The 21,004-nt window shown below is 46.3% G+C and overlaps 1 protein-coding gene across 7 annotated transcripts in view; it reads left to right on the forward strand.

Annotated features, from left to right (window-relative positions):
• MTUS2 (microtubule associated scaffold protein 2) overlaps nt 1-21,004 on the forward strand; it is a 496,219-nt gene that overhangs the window by 162,101 nt on the left and 313,114 nt on the right. For all 7 annotated transcript variants that reach the window (XM_021065171.1, XM_021065174.1, XM_021065170.1 and 4 more), the window contains one exon: nt 3,963-4,203. In XM_021065171.1, the coding sequence (XP_020920830.1) occupies nt 3,963-4,203 (241 nt within the window). The remainder of the gene's footprint in view (nt 1-3,962; nt 4,204-21,004) is intronic.

Raw genomic sequence — 21,004 nt, forward strand, 5'->3', positions numbered from 1 at the left:
CAGAGCTCAGACAGGAGGCTTGTGCCAGGGATCAGTTAGGAGTGGGACCCGATCTCTCCTCTCCTGACCCCCTTCAGGCCGCTCTGTCCCTGGGCTGGAGCGTGTAGGGTGGCTCAGCCGCTGGGAGGCACTCAGTCTGGCTCCTGCCTCCAGACCGCCTCTCCTCCTCTCCCCTCCCCCGCTGCCTCAGGGCCTTTGCACGTCCCTCTGCTCAGGCTGTTCTTCTCCCAGATGATCTGAGTAGCTCTGCCCTTCACTTCCTGTAGGTTTCTGTTCAAATGTCGCTTTATTGGTGACTTTCCTTTGCTCCGGTGGTTCAAATAAAGTAATTAGGTACCCCCTCCACACGCACACAAAAGGTCCCTTGGATTTTTCTCTGCAAAAATACATTTGTGAGAGAAACTTTATTTGGAGACATAGGCAGAAATCCTGTTACTAGCTGCAGGCCTTTCTCTGTGGCCTTTCTTAATTTTTCTTGTATATGTTTCTTTTCTTTATTGCTTCCACTCCCTCCATGAAATATAGAATAATTTCTATGTTAGAGGCACATTTTCCCCCAAATGTTTTCTGTTCTCAGTTCTCTAGAAGCCACCCCGAGGCTCCAGGAAATGGGAGGGAATGGGTGTTTGTGTGGCTTTAGGCGCTCGGAGGGGTTGGAGAGACCCTGTTGGTGTGGGGACAGCAGTGTCACTGCGTGCCACCTGCTGTTGCTGAGGGCCATTTTCTGCCATAATCCAAGGCCCAGGCCCTTTCCTCAGGCTGCCGGGTAGAGCAGAGAAGCCCGAGCCCCTGTTAGTGGTGAGCTCATTTCTGGGGAGATGTCTAATCAAACTCGGAGAGTAGGGTGGTCTTTGGCCTTTGCTCCTAAAGCTATGACCTGATGGAACCCACAGGCTCCCCATCTGTGTTTAGCCTCAGAAGTGGCTCTGAAGATCATCCTGGGTCAGTCATGCCAGGGTGATAAAGTGGGCCTGCTTGTCCAGACTGCTGTCTGCTGTTGGCTCTCCTGAGGCCTTGGGGGCACCTCCTCCTATTGACACCTTCGGGGAGCCCTGGCATCAGGGACTGGTATAAGGAGGAGGAGGAGGAGGGCAGCAGGGCTGAGGACCAGGTGAGGCAGTGTGCTTGCAGGATACAGGTGTGCGGAGGGGTGGGGGGGGCTGGACTCCCCTCCCCTCACTGGCACCACCTCATCACTGTGGGCCGCTGTCCGCCAGCGCTCTCCAGAGAAACAGATCGTCTACACAGGCATGGGTGTGTGTACCTGGTTTTCTATCTATTGAGACTGTAAGGAATTGGGTCCCACAGTTATGGAGGCTGGCGTATCCAAAATCTGCAGGGTGGGCTGGCAGGCTGGAGACCTAGGGAAGTGTTGATGCCGCGGTTCAAGTCCAAAAGCTGTCAGTTGGCAGATTTCCCTCTTCTTTGAGGGAGGTCAGTCTTTTTCTGTTATGGCCTTTGACTGATTAGATGAGGCCCACCCACCTCAGGAGGTAATCTGCTTTATTTAAGGTCTACTGAATTCAATGTTGATCTCATCCAAAGAAAAAAAAATTACCTTCAGAGAAACATCTGGAATAATCCTTGCCCAACTCTCTGAGTTGCGTTGCCTATCAAGGTGACACCATGAGCCATCCCCAGCCCTCTCCCTGCACCTGTCCCAGTGAAGCTTCAGCATTTGCCTGGTGTCTCCCCGGCCCATGGTCCCCTGAGAACAGGACAGGGCAAACGGGAAGGGGGACAATCTAGTGAGAACTTATTAGTTCCTTGTGTGACTTGAGAGATTTTAGAAGTTTGAAATCACAAAGATGCTTTAGTTTGCTTTCAAAATTATTTCTCTAGAAAGACTCCTTTAGAGAAGGAGAGAAAAGCCCCATTTGGGTTGAATCTGTCTGCATTTGTGACTGCAGTGAATCCTGCTCTGTCCTGTCAATAGAGATGAAAGCAAAGCATGTGAAGCTTTTTGTAGACTCTCTTGTTTTATTAAAAGTGCACAGATGAGGCATCTGAGGCATACGTCTCACCTTTGTAAAGAATTTGTTATCTTACTAGAGACAAATTACCCAACAAAATGATAGACATTGAAGCTCTTGAAAACATTAAAGTTATTTTTGAATGACAGCGGGGTGGGTTTTTTTTTTTTTTTCTTTTTTTTTAGGGCTGTACCTGTGGCATTTGGAGGTTCCCAGGCTAGGGGTTGAATTGGAACTGCAGCAGCCAGCCTACACCACAGCCACAGCAATGCCAGATCCTTCACCCACTGAGCGAGGCCAGGGATTGAACCTGCGTCCTCATGGATGCTGGTCAGATTTATTTCTGCTGATCCACAATGGGAACTCCAACAGTGGGATGGATTTGACCCCTGGAGTCTGTCCGGTTTGAAAGAACAGAATCATTACTGACACAGAGGACACTGCAATCCTAAAATCTCAGCAGATGTAGGTTAGAAATGATACTGATTTCTTCATGGGAGCACCAGCTAAAAGCAATGAGCAATGACACCAAACATTTAGAAAGTAAAATTTAAAAAAAAATAGAGGAAATGTGAGTATAATAGAAAAGCCGAGGATTGATAGTAAGAGCGTAAGTAGAAAATGGTGAAAATTTTATCAGGCAGCAGATGTAGAATGTTCTTTCACAGGAATTGAATTTGCCGTGGCCTGAATTCCATCTATCTGCTCTAGCGATCATGCATATTTTATAATGTGATTATGATAAAACTTTAAAGGCCTCGTCTTTTGTTTCAATAATGTCAATTTGAGGAGAACTTTGTATCTCTTTCAACAGTCAAAGGGTATTAAATTAAGGGTTTATCGCTTCCACATCCGGGATTACAGCTTTACAGCCCCTATTAAAGAATATGGTTAAACGCCTGTGATTTCTGAAGAGATGGAGGTTTGACTAGTCGAATGCATTGTGATTTTAGAGCGGAGTTAATTAACATCTGTATCTTTTCAAATGTAGCCTCTGGCACTATGTTTTTTGTTTTTTTTTTAACTTAAAAGAAATAAGATTATTTCGTTCTCTTTTTACCGTGAAGAAACACTGATACTGTGAACAGGCTTGTGAGTACAGGATTGCCTATTTAAAAGGTAGCCATCAATAGTATCCTCATCCGCCCTGTGAACCACAGCAGACTGTCACATGGTGTCACGTGATTAAATTCAGGAAAGAAGGAAACACGATCCCTTTAGTTCCCAGAGGTTTGCTGATTTCAGCCCCTGCGCTAAATGCTGTTCTAGGTGCGATGCATTCAGCAGTCCTCACGCAAGACTCTGCCCCCAACTTCCATCCTGGTGAGACTTGCTCAAACATTCCTGCAGGCACCACCTTACTAGGAACGATAATCAGAGGTAGTTCACAGTCTCTCCTTTTTAATTATGGAAACAGAAGGTAGAGGCCTGAGCAAAGACGTCTTTGCATTAACTTCTCCATTCCTCCCAATAACCTTTTCTCCCTCATTAACCGTGCATAGTGTATTTCCTAAGTAGCCTAATAAAGACGTCACATCACCTGATAAAGTTCATCAACTTCACGGAAGACTAGGTCACTAGAAAAATTGTGCCTCTCCTCCTTAGCAATCATGGAACTTTCCGAATTCCATGAACATTTGCTAAATTCTCCTCTTGCATCATTGACAGTCTTTATTTATAGATTGACTTCTTGCACAAATTCCAATGGTTTGGGGGTGATCAAATTTAAAAATCTTATAGAGGGGGTTCTTTTTTCTCCCAGGGAAATATAGTTTCATAAAGTGTTAGAACCAGCATAGACCTAAGAGGGCATCCAGCCGTGGTCCACTTGGAGATGAAGACGCGGGGTCCAGTGAATGTAAGTGACGGGGGGTGGAGCGACTCGATGGTGCCCGGTGGTCATTGCTGGCGCCGTGGTGTCTGGACTGGGTTCAGCACTCGTCCTATGATGCTCGGGTCTCTGACTGAGCTTCTGGTCACTTATCGTAGGTTGCAGAACGCCCTGGAAAAGAGGAATTTTGTTCTCCTCCCTATACGCACTATGAAGTTCCTCCAACCTTCTATCGATCGGCCATGCTCCTTAAGCCCCAGTTGGGATTGGGCGCGATGTCACGTTTACCGTCTGCCAAGAGTCGGATCCTGATCGCAAGTCAGAGGTCTTCAGCGAGCGCCATCCACCCGCCAGGAACCCTAGCGACCGCTGCCGCTCTCTACAGTTCCGACCCTGCAGGTAACCAGGGCCACAAGGGCTGCTTTTTCCTGAAAGATTCATAAAGTGTTAGAACCAGCAGAGACCTAACCAGCATAAATCACGTAAAATGATGGTAACTAAGCATGAGTGCCTGTCCTGCCTTAGAAGATCCTTGTTCTGTTCTTCCATCTGGTTGTAGATACAGACAAGGCTCATCTCTCTGCACCTGTCATCCTCCACGTCACCTTAAAACAATGGCCCTTGTAACCACCACCTCACTTCCTGTATTTTCTCCCTTCTCTGATACATCCTATGGACTAGGGTTTAGAAATTTTTTTTTTTCTGTGAAGGGCCAGATAGTAAATATTTTAGGCTTTGGGGGCCATAATGGTCTGTGTTATAACTACTCAGCAAGGGAGTTCCCGTCGTGGCTCAGTGGTTAACGAATCTGACTAGGAACCATGAGGTTTTGGGTTCCATTCCTGGCCTCGCTCAGTGGATTAGGGACCCAGCGTTGCCATGAGCTGTGGTGTAGCTTGCAGATGTGGCTCGGATCCCACATTGCTGTGGCTGTGGCCCTAGGCCGGTGGCTACAGCTCTGATTAGACCCCTAGCCTGGGAACCTCCATATGCCGCAGGTGCAGCCCTAGAAAAGACAAAAAGACAGAAAAAAAACAAAAACAAAAACAAAACCAAACCAAAAAAACCCCTACTTAGCAAGAAAATAGCCATAGACAGAACGTGAATACATGCGTCCAGCTGTGTTTTCAATTTACAATTCAATTTACAAAACCAGATATAGGCAGGCCTTGGAGATGCTGTGGGTTCAGTTCTGGACCACACAGTGAAGCCGATGCTGCAGTAAAGGGAGTTTTGGCTTCGCAGTGCATTTAAAATTATGTCCACCCTGTAGTGTGGTCTGTTAAGTGTGCAGTAGCACCGTGTCTCACAGAACAATAGATATACCTTAATTAAAAACTACTAGGGACCTCTCTCAGAGTTCCCGTTGTGGCTCAGTGGTTGGCGAATCCGCCTAGGAACCATGAGGTTGCGGGTTCGATCCCTGACCTTCCTCAGTGGGTCAGGGATCCCGCGTTGCTGTGGCTGTAGTGTAGGCCGGCAGCTACAGCTCTGATTGGACCCGTAGCCTGGGAACCTCCATATGCCACAGCAGCGGCCCAAGAAATGGCAAAAAGACAAAATAAATAAATAAATAAATAAATAATAAATAAAAAAAATACTGGGGAGCTCTCTTGTGGTGGAGGGGAGTTCTCTCATCACTGGAGCATCCTGGGTTACTGCCATGGCATGGGTTCAATCTCTAGCCTGGAACTCCCCATGCTGCGGGCATGGGAAAACTTTATTTATTCAAAGAAAAGAAACTTTATTTATTCAAAGCCCTAACCATCTTCCGAGCCTTCAGCACGTCCTGCTGGTAACCTCAAAGGTGACTGATCCCAGATCCTGACAACAAACAGAGTAACAACTTAAAATTTGAAATATTGTGAGAATTACTGAAATGTGACGCAGAAGCACTAAGCGAGCAAATGCTGTTGGAAAAATGGCACCAAGAGTCTTGCTCAAGGCAGGGTTGCCACAGATCTTCCATTTACAAAACATGAACTATCTGCAAAGTGCAGTTACATGAGGCGTGTCTGCAGCAGGCTGGACTGGGCCTGCGGGCTATGTGGTTTGTCAGAGGGACCTTCCTGCAGTCCAGCAGTGACCATGTCACACTTTTCATCTGTTCACAAATCCTTTTCTTTTCTTTTCTTTTCTTTTTTTTTTTTTTTTTTTTTTTGCTTATTAGGGCCACACCCGATGCATAGGGAGCTTCCCAGGCTAGGGGTCTACCTGGAGCTACAGCTGCCGGCCTATGCCACAGCCACAGCAACGCCAGATCCGAGCCGCATCTGCCACCTGCACCACAGCTCACGGCAACGCTGGATCCTTAACCCACTGAGCGAGTCTAGGGATCAAACCCACGTCCTCATGGATACTAAATGGGTTCCTAACCCACTGAACCACAACGGGAACTCCCTGTTCACACGTCTTGAACACCAGTTTTGTTTACAGAAGGGCCCTCCTCCCTCCTCCCGTGGCCTGTCCTGAGTTCTCTGCGCGTCTCTGTTTCCCCCTCTCCATCCATTCTTCTGCTCGTGTGGTTTCCTCTAGGTGTTACGTATTCTTTTATTATAGAAGGAATCCATACCTGCTGTAAAAATTTTTTGCATGTAGAAAAACATGCAGAAGAAAGTAATTGTCCTTATATTTTTACTTACACCTAGCCAGAGTTAATATTATGGAAATTCTTCTTCCAGTGTGTTTTTGTCTATGCATTTGTCAGTAGTTGAATTAATACTGAATGTGAGTTTTGGTTTTGCCTACTAACATCTTGCTGTAGGTATTGCCTGTGCCATCCATATTTCGGAGATGTTTGAATGGTAGCATCACATTCCATTCTGTTCCTTTATTTGTTAACCGAACAAATTCTGGGTACTTAGTATGTGCCAGAAGTTGTAAATTGAGGACTGCAGCAGTGAACAGAGAATTCCTGCCTTCGTGCAGCTGAGTCCAATGGATGAAAGAGACAGAAAGAAAGAAAAAAAATACATAATTAGAAATTGGGACACATGTTAGGAAAGCCAGGAACAGAATGTTTTGAGAAATTGCAACCAGCAGAGGGTTGTAGGGATGAGACAGATGTGCTTCAGGGCGGCGGCGTGGAGGAAATTGGGAAGAATGGGCGGGGGATGGTATCAGCATTGATTTAGGGAAATTGGATTCTGCTTGTTCTACACTATTTTCAATAATGTTGCAATTTGAATCTTTATTTGTCTTCCTCATGTAGTTTTCTTGGATAGACATTTGAAGTGTAATTGTTGGATAAAAGCAGTTCCAAACATTTCTTTAAGGTTGACCTATTTTCCAGAAACCCTGGCATAGCTCTTTTCACAGTGTTTCTTGAAAGCGTTTCTTTTTGCCACAGCCTCGTCAGTACTGAGGGCTGCTCTTTATATCATGGCTACTATTATGACTGCGTTTCTTTTGTTACTGGTGGAAGGGAATGGTTTTTTATCTGCTGGCCGTTTTGTGAATTGTCATTTACTCAGGTAATTATTGATAGTCTTAATGGGTAGGTGTTTTCTTGGCGAGCACGTCTATAAAAAATCATATTACTTTTTGACGGTTCGTATTTGATGATATATGTATGTTGTGATGGACCTGCCTGCTCTCATCAGAGCTGTTACACGTTAATTACATATTCAGTCACTCATTCAGCAGTTGGTACTGTTGGCCTCTTATGTAGCAGTGTTGTCCTAGGCATGGGGATAAAGCAGTGGCAACAGACACAGGTCCTCGGCCTGGAGGTCCCCCTGTGGCTCGGGGTGTTAAGGACCCGCTGTGAGGATGCGGGTTCAATCCCTGGCCTTACTCAGTGGGTTAAGGATCCGGCATTGCCCTGAGCGGTGGCATAGGTCTCAGATGTGGCTCCGAATTGGCATGGCTGTGTAGGCTGCAGCTGCAGCTCCGGTTCAGCCCCTGGCCCGGGGACCTCCACATGCCACAGATGTGGCTGTAAAAAGGAAAAAAAAAAATCCTTGACTGTATTCTAGAATTTTAGGATGGAAGTAGGAAAACGTTTTCTCTTTTTAATAAGAAGTCACATGGTCTGTTGGGAATCATAACTAGTATTGAAGAAAATGAAACAGAGAAGGGGGAGGAGGTGGGTTGGGCAGGAAGGAGGAGCTTCTGATTTTAGATAGAGGGGTCGGAAAAGGCCTCCCTGAGAAGATGACCTTTAAGCCAGTCCCCAGAGGAGGGGAGGCAGGGAAGAGCCAGTGCAAAGGCCCTGGGGTCGCAGGGAGGCCAGAGAGGCCCGGGCAGAGGGAGGAGGGGGCGAGCGGTTGAGGTTAGGAGCAGAGAGGTGGTTGGCCTTGAGGATTTGCAGACGCCTAAGAACCTAAGGATTCGACTTCTCCTCCCAGGGAGGGACCACTGGAGGTTTGGTGGGGCAGTGTGAGCTGTGTGTTATGTTAGCCGGACCTCTCCGAGTCCAGGTGGAGCGCGTGCTCTTAAGGGGACAGTGTGTCCACCTGTCTCCCCTCCCTCTCCCTTCGCCCCGCACACTCTCAGGGCCTCAGCCCCTCCAAACCCTGATCCCCGTGTCTTCAAGGCTGTGACGGACAGCCTCTCTCTGCTGTCCTCCATCCTGTGCCCTGGCCTCCAGGCCGTGGGACTGGCAACTCTGAGGTCACCTCTTTTGCGCCCCTTCTCTAAAGGATCACATTCCCGTGCTGACCGTTGTACAGTTTCTGAAAACATTCATTCCATGTAGTTTGTTTTGTTTTCTAATTGTGGCAGCCTGCATATCCATTAAATCTTTATGGGTAGACTTGCCTTTACATATTCATTAAAGGTTGTTGACATCCACTGGTGTTTGTCGTAGCTAATAAACACTTTCCCTTTTGGGGTTTCTGTTTCAGACTACTTGGGTAATGGTTGCTTGGGGGGTTTTGTTATTGTTTTAAGAATCCTTTTTTTTTTCCTGGCTGTGCTTGTGGCATGTGGCGGTTCCCTGGGCCAGGGATCAAACATGCACCACGGCAGTGAATGACCCGAGCCACAGCGGTGGCAATGCTGGATCCATAACCCACTGAGCCACCAGGAAACTCTAAGGATCCTTTTTAAATGCTTCTGTCTGTGGTTGCATTTTGTGTGCAGTTAGCATGCAGTTTTGTGTCTGGCATCGCATGGTTAGCAGATCAGGATTCTCCATTGCTCTTAGCTTGGTTACTCTTCTGCCTTTATTTTGCATGGTCCTATGAGGCTCTGAGCAGCATCATGGTGACACGTGAGAGCTGGAGCCCCAGTACTGCACCCTGTAATTTAGCTTACGCTGCCAACTGGAAGTGCTGCCCACCTTCTGAATCCTAAGACCTGCTTTGATACGTGAGCTGCATGCACTGTATTTTTTCCACTTCTCAGGGAAGGAACCTCATAGATCTCCTACAGGCAAGTAAACCGGGGACTTAAATTTGGGGTGAATTCCTGTTGTTTCTGCTCCTGCCTTGGCTCTGCAAGTACCATTTGGTGCATCATGGCTTTAAAGTGACCTGAAAAAACCAGATATGCAGTCAAGACACACTTCCCCACAAAGCAGATCCTCCCACAGGTTCTATGGTGGTTCTGTGGCGTAAACGAATTTTCTGGCCTAAGACCCTTAAAGGGTCACATATCTTAATGGGACCATGTCTCCTGCAAGATAACTTAAGCCTTCCTTCCTTACCTTAGCTTACTTACATAACTGTCCTTATTTCTTACATAATTCATGTGGGTTTTTTTTTTTTTTTTTTTGGTCTTTTTAGGGCTGCACCTGTGGCACATGAGGGTTTCCAGGCTAGGGGTCCAATCGGAACTGTAGCCGCCAGCCTGCACCACAGCGACAGCGACGCCAGATCTGAGCTGCATCTGCGACCTACACCGCAGCTCACAGCAACACCGGATCCTTGACCCACTGAGCAAAGCCAGGGATCGAACCTGCAACCTCATGGTTCCTAGTCGGGGTCGTTAACTGCTGAGCCACAGCGGGAACTCCAATTTCTGTGGTTTTGTATACAGTGCTTTCTGACTCCACAGTCAGAAACCCTCTGAGCAGAACCCTCTGAGGTTTTGCTGTCATTAGGCCTGGGTCTGAAACTCAGGATGCTGTTTAGATGCTCCGAGTACAACAGCCGGACAGTTAGCTCCCTTTAGGTGGACATAGAGCCTGTGTCCGTGAAGCCTCAGGTTGTACATAGAAATGATCTGTTGCTGGATCCTTTACCTCGAAAGAGTCGAAAGGCAGTGCTTTTCTGTACTTTTCTTTACTGCCTTTTTAGTAGATGTATGTATGTTTTATGTTCCTTCATGGCCTCATGCATCCTGTTAAAAATGTTCATGTCTAGAGTGCCCAGCATACCAGGAAGTCATTTGTATTCATGGAAATTAAATAAACCCAGTGTTGCTGAAAGCAGGACGTTATTGTGTCGGCCAGTGTACCCTGAAAGAACTATAATATTTTTTGATAGGAATAGTTAAAGTGTCAAAACAAAAGTTTTTTAAAGACTAGATGGGAAGAATACTTTATTCTTTTTTTTTTTTTGGTAAGATTTTTATTTTTTCTGTTATAGTTGACTTACAGTGCTCTGTCAATTTCTGCTGTACGTCGTCCTTTAGTCTATAAATAACCAGAGAGTTCCAGGCAGAGAAGAGATGTTGGGTCAATACTTCTCAACTTATATTCAGTGTTTTTTAATGTCTTTTTATTTATTACTGAAATGAATTTATCACCTCTGTAGTTGTATAATGATCATCACAATCCAATTTCATAGGATTTCCATCCCACAACCCAAGCCCATCCCCCCACCCCCACCCTGTCTCCTCTGGAGACCAAAAGTTTTTCAATGTCTGTGAGTCAGCATCTGTTCTGCAAAGAAGTTCATTGTGTCCTTTTTTCAGATTCCACATGTCAGTGAAAGCATTTGATGTTGGTGTCTCATTGTCTGGCTGACTTCACTTAGCATGATAATTTCTCGGTCCATCCATGTTGCTAAAAATGCCGGTACTTCGTTCTTTTTAATGGCTGAGTAATATTCCATTCTGTATATGTACCACATCTTGATCCACTCCTCTGTCGATGGACATTTAGGTTGTTTCCATGTCTTGGCTATTGTACATAGTGCTGCAGTGAACACTGGAGTACATGTGTCTTCTTGAGGCATGGTTTTCTCTGGATAGATGCCCAGGAGTGGAATGGCTGGATCAAATGGTAGTTCTATGTTTAGTTTTCTGAGGCATCTCCATACTCTTTTCCACAGTGGTTGCACCAATTTACAATCCCACCAACAGTGTAATAGGGTTCCTTTTTCTCTACACCCTCTCTAGCACTTACTGTTTGTAGACTTTTTGATGATGGCCATTCTGGCTGGCGTAAGGTGGTACCTCGTAGTGGTTTTGATTTGTGTTTCTCTAATAATGAGTGATGTTGCACATCTTTTCATGTGTTTTTTTGCCATCTGTATGTATTCTTTGGAGAATTGTCTCTTTAGATCTTCTGCCCATTTTTTGATGGGGTTGTGTTTTTTGTTTTTTGTTTTTTTTTTTTTTTGGTATGGAGCTGCAGAAGGTGTTTATAAATTTTGGAGACTAATCCCTTGTCAGTTGATTCATTTGCAAAGATTTTCTCCCATTCTGTGGGTTGTCTTTTCATTTTGTTTAGGGTTTCCTTTGCTGTGCAGAAACTTTGAAGTTTTATTAGGTCCCATTTGTTTATTTTTGTTTTTATTGTCAATACTCTTAAGAGGTGGATCTGAGAAGATGTTGCTGTGGTTTGTGTCAGAGAGTGTTTGGCCTATGTTTTCCTGTTAGAGTTTTATACTACCTGGTCTTATATCTAGGTCTTTCATCCATTTGGAGTTTATTTTTGTGTATGATGTTAGGGAGTGTTCTAATTTCATTCTTTTCCATGTGGCTGTCCAGTTTTCCCAGCACCACTTATTGAACAAGCTGTCTTTTCTCCATTATATATTCTTGCCTCCTTTGTCATAGATTAGTTGGCTGTAGGTGCATGGGTTGAATTCTGGGCTTTCTATGCTGTTCCACTGATCTATAGTTCTGTCTTTGTGCCAGTACCATATGGTTTTGATGACTGTTGCTTTGTAGTATAGTCTGAAGTCCAGGAGCCTGATTCCTCCAGCTCCATTTTTCCTTTTGAGGATATCTTTGGCTATTCTGGGTCTTTTGTGCTTCCAAACAAACTTTAAAATATTTTGTTTGAGTTCTGTGAAAAATGTCCTTGGTAATTTGGTAGGGATTGCATTGAATCTGTAGATTGCCTTAGGTAGTATAGTCATTTTGATAATATTAACTCTTCCAATCCAAGAGCTTGGTATGTCTTTCCATCTATTTGTGTCATCTTTGATTTCTTTCATCAGTGTCTTATAGTTTTCAGAGGACAGGACTTTTGTATCTTTAGGTTATATTCAGTTTTGTTATGAATTCTGCTTATTGAAATAAAGTCTATTTTAGAGTTCAACATACTGTCTAAACTTGCCTCTTTGATAGTTTTTTTCAAGAGGCAGGTCGAGTCCTATCAAATTTTAAAATGTAGACACTTAAGTCAAAGCAACCTATGTCAAAGGACAGGTCATCTTGATCGGAAACCTTAAAACGCAAGCACAGTAGTAATTGTTGAAACGTCTGAATGGTCTCCATAGTGTCAGAAATTTAGCAAAATGTAGCATACGCTCAGATTTTCTAAAGGAAGCATTTCGGTGACAGTATTATTTTTCACTTATGGTGTTTGCCCTCTTGGTGTCAAAGCCGATAATAGCTCTGAACCTTCTGATTGGTTTTAGAAGACCAGTTTGCATGGCTAATGAATTCAGTGCCTGTGAAATCCTTGGCCCCCCACACACACACCTCATGGCAGCAGGCCCTCCCCCATCCGAGCAGAGCTCAGGGATGCGAAGAGGGAGGCCCATTCAGGAGAACCAGTGCCGCCCTGGCTCCCTGCACAGCGCTGTGTCCTGTTGATGGAAGGTGTTCCTGGAGGAGGAACAGCACAGGGCAGCTTGGGAGCTGGCCGCTCGGGGCTTGATGTGGGAGCTGGGCCTAGGAGAATTCAGGGATGGACCCAGCCAAACCCGGAGACCCTGCAGGAAGAGTGTGGCAGAGGCGTGGACGTTTGCAGCTTCTTTAGGAAAGAGGGACTAGTCCTGTCTCCGTCCCTGAGGCAGAACCCGATGAATATGTTGGGTCCGGATTGTGAAGGGCCTTCACTGCCAAGCTAAGTCTGGAGGGAATGTTTTGTTTTTGTTTTTCGGTAGGGAATTGGAAATGGTAGGTTTTGATTTGTTTTAGTCGAACCTGCAACATGTGGAAGTTCCCGGAAGGAGGATCAAATCCGAGTTGCAGCCGTGACCCACGCCAGATCCTTAACCCACTGCACTGAGCTGGGGATTGAACTCGTACCTTTGCAGCAACCTGAGCTGCTGCAGAGACAGCACTCGTATCCTTAACCCACTGTGCTATAGGGAGGCCTTCCTAGATCTTTTTTTAAAAATTAAAAAATTTAAAAATGTTTTAATTTAAGTAGAGTAGATTTCCAATGTTGTGTTAGTTTGCGGTGTTCTGCAAAGTGATTCAGATACAGATAAATATATTTTTCAGATTCTTATCATTATAGGTTATTACATAATATTGAATATAGTTCCCTGTGCTGTACAGTGGGTCCTTGTTGTTTAGCTACTGTCTTTAGGTTTTTGAATAGAAAACTGATGGTTTTATACTTTGAAGAGATAGTTATGAGCGGCAGCGTGGATTACATCACCTTTAGGAGGCTAGGGAGGCTAGGGAGGAAACTAGTATTGTAGTATAAGCATGAGATACTAATGATTACTACACTTTTACATCTTTTCTAGATTTTTCTTCCATTTTTTAAAAGTTTTGTTGACGTAGAGCTGATTTACAAGGTTGGGATCATTTCTGCTGTACCACAGAGTGACACAGTGACACAGGTACACACATCCTTTCTCTCTCAGCTCCTTTTCCCATGTAGATGATCACAGAATCCTGGGTAGAGGTCCCTGTGCTGTAAAATAGGCCCGTGTTGACCAGTCATTCCATACAGCACACTGCTTATGCCAGTCCCAACCCCCCAGTCCATCCCTCCCACCCCACCCTCCCCGTCACCTGTCCCCTTTGGTAACCAGAAGTTTGTTTTCAGGGTATGTGAGTCTGTTTCTGTTCTGCAATAAGTTCATTTGTATCTTTTTTGGGGATTTGTTTTTAGATTCCATGTATAAGTGTTATCATGTGTTTTTTGTCTTTCACTCTCTAACTTCACTTAGCGTGACAATCTCCAGGTCCAGCCATGTTGCTGCAAATACCATTATTTCTTTCCTTTTAATGGCTGAGTAATATTCCATTGTGTATATGTACCACATCTTCTTGATCCACTCCGCTGCCGATGGACATTTAGGTTGCTTCCATGTCTTGGCTATTGCAAATCAAGCTGCAGTGAACATTGGGATACATGTATATTTTCAAATTATGGTTTTCTCCAGATAGATGCCCAGGGATGGGATTGCTGAATCATATAGTAGTTCTATTTTTAGCTTTTTGAAGTATTTTCCAGATTTTTGTAATGACGTATATTGCTTTTGTGGTGACGGTAATTTTTAGGTGGAGGGTTTACACTGCTGAACACAGGTGAGGAGGCTGTGTGGTCCTTATTCAGCCCCTGTGTTCTGAGTCAGACAGACCCAGGTTCTCATCCCAGAGTCTTGATTTGTTATTTACTCAATTCATGCCTCTCTCTGCTCAGTTTCTTCGTCAGTAAAATGGGAGTAATAGAACTTAAGGTGGTAGATTGTTGAGAGGAAGCTCTGAGTGTAGTGCCCAGCGTTCAGAGTGCAGTCAACAAACCCAAACACCTGCCCCAGGCCTCCAAGACCGGGTCTCTTCCTGCCTCCTCCCTGGAGCCTGTTTGCATCACGGTCTTTCTTCTCGGACACATCACCCGAGGCAGCTCCATGCAGTTCCATCAGCATTTCCCCCCCTTTCTTACCCAGGGCCTTTGTACTCACCGTGCCTTCTAGAACCTGCTTTTTCCAGCACACTCCAGGACCGGCCCTGTCCCCTCCTCCAGTTTTTAACATGAGTCCAATTGCCCCAGAGAGAAAGACAGCTCTGATCGCCCTCTGCACAGCGACCCCTTCCCAGAGACTTTCTGACACAGTTTCCTGTTTATCTCCTTCACCGTCTTTCATAGTGGCCTATAATTAATCGTATTTTGCTTCTATATATTTATTCTCTCTCACCCCACTGCGATGTATAGTCTGTAAGAGCAGAGGGATTCAGATCCTCAGTACCTATTGACTAAATGTCAATAGCAGCAGCAGTGGTGGTAGGTGCTGGATTTTCTGTTAGGGAACGTTGATAAGGTCCTGAGATGATTTGGAGCAGAAGTGGGGGAATTAAGGCCAGGTAGTAAATATTTTAAGCTTTGTGGGCCACCCAGTCTCTGTGACAACTACTCAGCTCTGCCATCGTAATGCAGGCGCACCCCCGGCCACTGTGTGAGTGAAGGAGCAGGCTGGGTTCCAGTAAAACTCTTTACAGAAACAAACAGCCTGAGGCCTGTGGTTTGCTGACCAAGTGCTGTTTTAGAGAATCACCACTCTCGAGGTGTTCACATCCATTCCTTTATCCAATATATTATTCGTTCATCTATTCAACAAAGGTTTTCTGGGGACCTGGGATGAGCCAAGTGCTGATCTGTGTGTGGGATGCACAGATTAAATATATAGCCCGTGACTTGGCGGCGATACAGAGAGAAGAATCAGTAATTATGATAAGAAGGGAGCCGCACTTGATAGACATGTGCAGAATGCTTGTCATGGCAGGGGTCGGGGCGGGGAGTGGCACCCAGCTCTGCTCTGGCGGATCAGGGCTCTGGAAAGATCTTCTAAGTGAGGCGAGTTGAGCTGAATTTGGAACAATAAATGGGATTTACCAGGCCAGGAAGGGGTGAAGGTAGAATGCATACTTGTCAGAGAGAGAGGTCATCAGATCCTCTCTAGGGACCCGTTACTCAGTAGGGGGCACTGGAGGATGCTCTGGAGGATGCGGGGTGGCGGTGGACAGTTAGTTACCGGACATGCACAGAGTTGGAGGTTCCTCGGGGACATTCAGGTGGAAATTTCCAAACGGCTGAAATCGGGACAGGAGAATGGCCTGAGCCCAAGGTCCTTATGGGAGTCACAGCTCCTTAGATGTGTGCCTGGAGCCGTGAAGACGGATGAGCGGTTCAGGGAGGGAGAGGGAGGGGGAAGTGAGGGAACTTTGCATCCCCAGTTAAGGAGGAACTGAAGAAAGAAGCCACAAAGGCAGGACCTGTAGGGGTAGGGGGACGGGTCCGGGGAAGAGCGAGCCTTCAAGGTAGAAAGCGGTCAACACTGTCTCACAGGAGAAAGAACAAGTGAGATGCAAAGAGGCTGTTGGGATTGGCAATTAGGAAGCAGTTGGTGACCTCGTTTTGAATGAGCCATTTTAGTAAAATGCGAGGGTGGAAGTCACATATTCGTAGGTTGAGCAGTGAATGGAAAGTGAGGACGTGAAAGCAATGAGAATAGACTGCTGCTGCTAAAAAGGCGCTGGTGGAGGAGAGCGCCTGGGTGCTGGCTGGCGGGGAGGCAGGGCTGAGATGGCTTTTGTTTCTCAGAGTGTGTGGGAGAGATTGGAACTAGCTTGAGATGTGAGCGAGAAGGCGTGGCCTTGGGACAGAGGCTGAAGGGTGTCCTGGTGGGAACTGTTGGAACCAGATGCCCGGGAGGGTGGCAGATAATGAGATCAAGATCCCACGTGGAGGGCAAGTAGCATTGGTTCTCCCGAGACAAACGCGAGGCCTAGAGGAAACGGAGTGGGCACAGGGCGTCGAGTCCCCTGCTAAGAATGAGAGCAGGTTATTGGCACCACCTGAGTGCCACGTGACTGTGTTCATCACGGTTCTGCTTCATTCCTGAGAACTGTATCATCTACCAAGAATGATTTGAATCAGAAGGGAAAACATGCCCATGCGACAAACTGATGCTGAAATCCCTTACCTGGTGAAAGACAGTGTGGTGTCACAGTGACTCCTTTGGTGTCTTAATGACACTAGGTGATGTTTGGGTGTGTCTTGGAGGCTGTGGAGGAACCGTTCAGTCTGTTCCATTGTTCGTTTTACTATATTTCTCGGTGTTACCCATTTCTACCTACTGTAGAAATGGCCATTGACAATGACTGTATTTTTCTTGTGCATTCAGCCAACAGAGCCATCCCATCTTTGGCTTACTTTCATTGCAACTGAGCACGCGTTATCATGCCCCACAGAAACTTATTTTATTTTTAATTTTTCCCCCCATTATAGCTGGTTTACCGTGTCCTGTCAATTTTCTACAGTGCAGAGACCCGGTCACACATACATATATGCATTCGTTTTCTCGCAGTATCCTGCTCCACCGTAAGTGACTAGATATAGTTCCCAGTGCTGCACAGCAGGATCTCATTGCTTACCCATTCCCAGGGCAATCGTTTGCGTCTCTTAACCCCAGATTCCCAGTCCATCCCACTCCCTCCCCCAGAAATTTCTTTTAAAAAGTAAGTTGCCTTCGCCCAGACCCAGAGAGTCAGCTTCAGTGGCTCTGAGGTAGATCACAGGCCTAACAACTGTTCTTTTATTTATTTGGACAAACACTGTTCATATATTTAATACATATTGAGACCCTAGTATGTGCCCATTTGTTTTAGGTGCTGAGGATACAACGGTGAACAGCATGGGAGATGCCATAGGCAGTTACGATGCGGTGGGTTGAGTGTGGGATGGCACAGTCTTCTGGGCTCAGGAGGGGGATCTAACCTCTGCGTGAGGCCCAGAAAAGTTTCTCGGGTATAGTGTGGCACGAAAGGAACAAAGGATTTGAGGTGTGGGGTGAGGGATCCGAAGGTGGTAGGAGTGGAAGAGAGGGTCCTGCAGGCAGGAGGAGTGGCACATGGAAGACTGGTGTGCCATGAACAGAGCGGGTCAGCGAAGGATGGGAAAAATGACAGCGGGTCATGATGAGATGGCAAGCTGCGTTCAAGAGTGGCCTTTTCTCCATTAAAGAGCAAGATGGCGCCACGAAAGAGTATTAAGCCAGGGACTGACAGGATCATACCTCATTAAAAAATAGCAGTTAGACTGAAGGGTGGAGCATTGAGGGGCAGGAATGAGGTGGGGTGACCGGGATGGAGACAGGGACCCTTAGGAGGCTGATGCAGGGTACCGCAAATAACAGTGGGGGGTGGAGAGAGGGGTGGAGGGAAGTGGATGGGTTTTAGGAGGTGGATTTGACTAACCCCTGACTGTATGAGTCAGGCTCACGTCAGGATAGATTGGAAGGGAAAGCCATCACGAATAAAAAGCAAGGAAGAGTAATGGCAACCCCAATTCAGCTCTACTGAGTCTAGTGGGACTCGGCTGGAGGGTGTGGACCTTGTGATTCGCTGCTCCATCTCCTTGGTTTTTGGGGTGTTTTTGGTTTTGTTTTTGTTTGTTTGTTTGGCTGAACCTGTGGCATGCAGAAGTTCCTGGGCTAGAGATGGAACCTGCACCACAGCTGTAGCCAGAGCCACAGCAGTGACAACACTGCATCCTTAACCCGCTGAGCCGTGGAGGAACTCCGTCCATCTCCTTGCTGTTTAAAATGATGGTGCGGATGGGGACGAACCTCTAGATTCTCTTGTTCTGCTCTCCTCACCTTGGCTGATACGGAATCTCAAGATTCTGTCTGCTTTCTCCTTGTCTGTGAGCGTCCAGCGCAAAGCTTGTCTTCCTGGATTGTCCATGGTGTGGAAGGGGCTGTATCCTTATTTTTATACATTCTTGTCCTTCCTTCATCCAGAGCCACATGGACACATGACCTCCAAGCAGAGGTTCAGGAGTTGGGGAGCGTTGAGCGGATTGGGTAGGTGACATCTCCAACCGGAGCGTGGGGTGGAATTGCACAGGAGGTATTTACGGACCCCCTGCGTCCTGGGCTTTCTATTTCAAGATGCCTTTTTCGGTTCTCCCGGGCCTCCCTCTGAGAATTTCCCTCCTGCGGCTTCTGTTTGACTTCTCAGCTCGATGTTGTTCTTCTGGAACTTCCCTTCAGCTCCCTCCTGGGAAGGACCCCGTGTCCCCTTCCTCGGTTTCCTAGTTTGTTTTGCTGGAGCACATCTTTGGGAATTTCCCGAGACAGAGTTCGAAGAAAGCAAACTTGCAGGGTTTTTGCATTTCTGAAACTTTCTGCAGTCTGCATTCACGGGATTAAATATCATTTTCTAAGTCGAAAATGATTCTCTTTCAAAACATGCTGACTTCCCGTGTTGCTCAAGAGAAATCTGATGCCAGGAGTTTCCGTTGTGTCTCAGTGATAACGAACCCCATGAGTCCATGAGGACACGAGTTCGATCCCTGGCCTCGCTCAGTGGGTTAAGGATCCAGCGTTGCCGTGAGCTGTGGTGTAGGTCGCAGACGCGGCTTGGATCTCGTGTTGCTGTGGCTGTGATGTAGGCCGGCAGCAACAGCTCTGATTAGACCCCTAGCCTGGAAACCTCCATATGCTGCAGATGCGCCCCTAAAAAAAAAAAAAAAAAAAAAAAAAAGAGGAAAAAGAAACCTGATACCAGTCTGAGAAATACGTTTTTTTGTTTTGTTTTGTTTTGTTTTTGATGGGAGACCTGCTTTTGTTTCGCTCTGGATGCTTTAGAATCTTCTCTTATCCTTGGTGCTTAAAAATTTCCCAGTGTGTGTGTGTGTATTCATTTTGTATCAGACAGAGAGAGACAGACAGACCGAGACGAACATGGGTGGCAGAGAGAGAGGACATCGGAGTGGGTGAACTGACAGGTCTCGCTGAGCTCCCGTTAAGCGCTCGGTCTGAAGGCCCAGCTCCCTTAGCTTTGGGCCGTCATGTAATCATGCGTGTTCATTCCTACTTTTCTCTCTTCTCCTTCTTCCTGGAACTTGGTTTTTGGACTTCCCCGGATGATCACCTGTGTCTAGTTTTTCTCACCTGTTTTCTCTCTCCTTAGGCTTTCCTTCTTCATCTTAGTCTTGCTGGGCTTTGCATTGTTTTGGTATTTTTTGCATTTCCAAGCATGCTTTCTTGGTTTCTGATTGTGTCTTTTCCTAGCAGATGGCTCTTCCTTTTACTGTTGCAATAGCTTCCCAAATTTCTCTCCAGATACTAAGTAGATTTTTTTTAAAAAGCTATCTTGTGTTTCCCGAATTCTCTCTGTATTCTCAGGGGGTGTATTTTCTCTTTGTTCTCTCAATTTTTTGTTGTTTGCATTATGGTGGAGGCCTTTCTCAAATTCTTTACGATCATTCACTCTTTACTGAGTTGGGTGAACTCGAAGTCCATTTGCTCAAACTCTTTAGGAGTCCGTTTCCCCTCACCCCGGCGCTTGGCATGGGCTGGGGCGGTGGGCGCCACTTCCCCGGGTGCTGGACACCGCGGGGCCGGATGAGGGAGATGGTGGGTGGGGGTTACAGCGTCTCCTTCATCATCTCAGCCTCTTCCTCCTCCCTCCTGGGATCCGGGCGCTGCTCCGTGGCCGCCGGGCTGGGAGGTCAGCAGTTGCTTCCTCTGCTGCAGTGTTTCTTTACCCACTGCAGGCTGCGCCTCTCCTCTGTGCGCCAGTCAGGGGCCTCCGCCTCGGCTCCAGAAACTATTGAAATATTTGGCTCAGTAAGTACCTGTCTCTTTTCTCTCTTGCTCTAGGTTTAAATATGTAAAGTGCTTAGAAGGGAGAAGTCAATCTTTGTTAGCCGTGATGATTCACTGTACCTCTTAAAATTGTACTCTCAGTTTAAGGCCTCTTGGGCAAGAAAGGGACAAAATGCCTGCATTCTGTCCACCACCTTGAGCTGACAGTCTGCTATGCTCCTTAAACCCAGCACCTCTCAGGGTGCTGTTCAGCCTCATAAAATGATTCTGTTCCGTCACTGGTGAGAGCATGCCGAGAACTGGGCTTCCGAGTGCCCTCCACGGAAAAGACATGCTGTGTCATCATCGTTTTCTGAGTTCTTTATTCCTCAGCAAAGAGAGCAAGGGCTTCGATTCTTTTCCCCTCTATTTTGCAATGCTAAAGGCAGCTCTCAGAAAACAGATGATTCAAGTGCATTTGCTCGTCTAAATATTGTTCCTTTTGATGAGCTTTGAGCCTCTGCTGATTTTCCCGAGAACCGCTAATATAAATAGGATTCAAGGGCTTTCTCCTTCCACAC

Source organism: Sus scrofa, chromosome 11 (assembly GCF_000003025.6).
Source record: "Sus scrofa isolate TJ Tabasco breed Duroc chromosome 11, Sscrofa11.1, whole genome shotgun sequence".
Lineage (NCBI taxonomy): Eukaryota > Metazoa > Chordata > Mammalia > Artiodactyla > Suidae > Sus > Sus scrofa.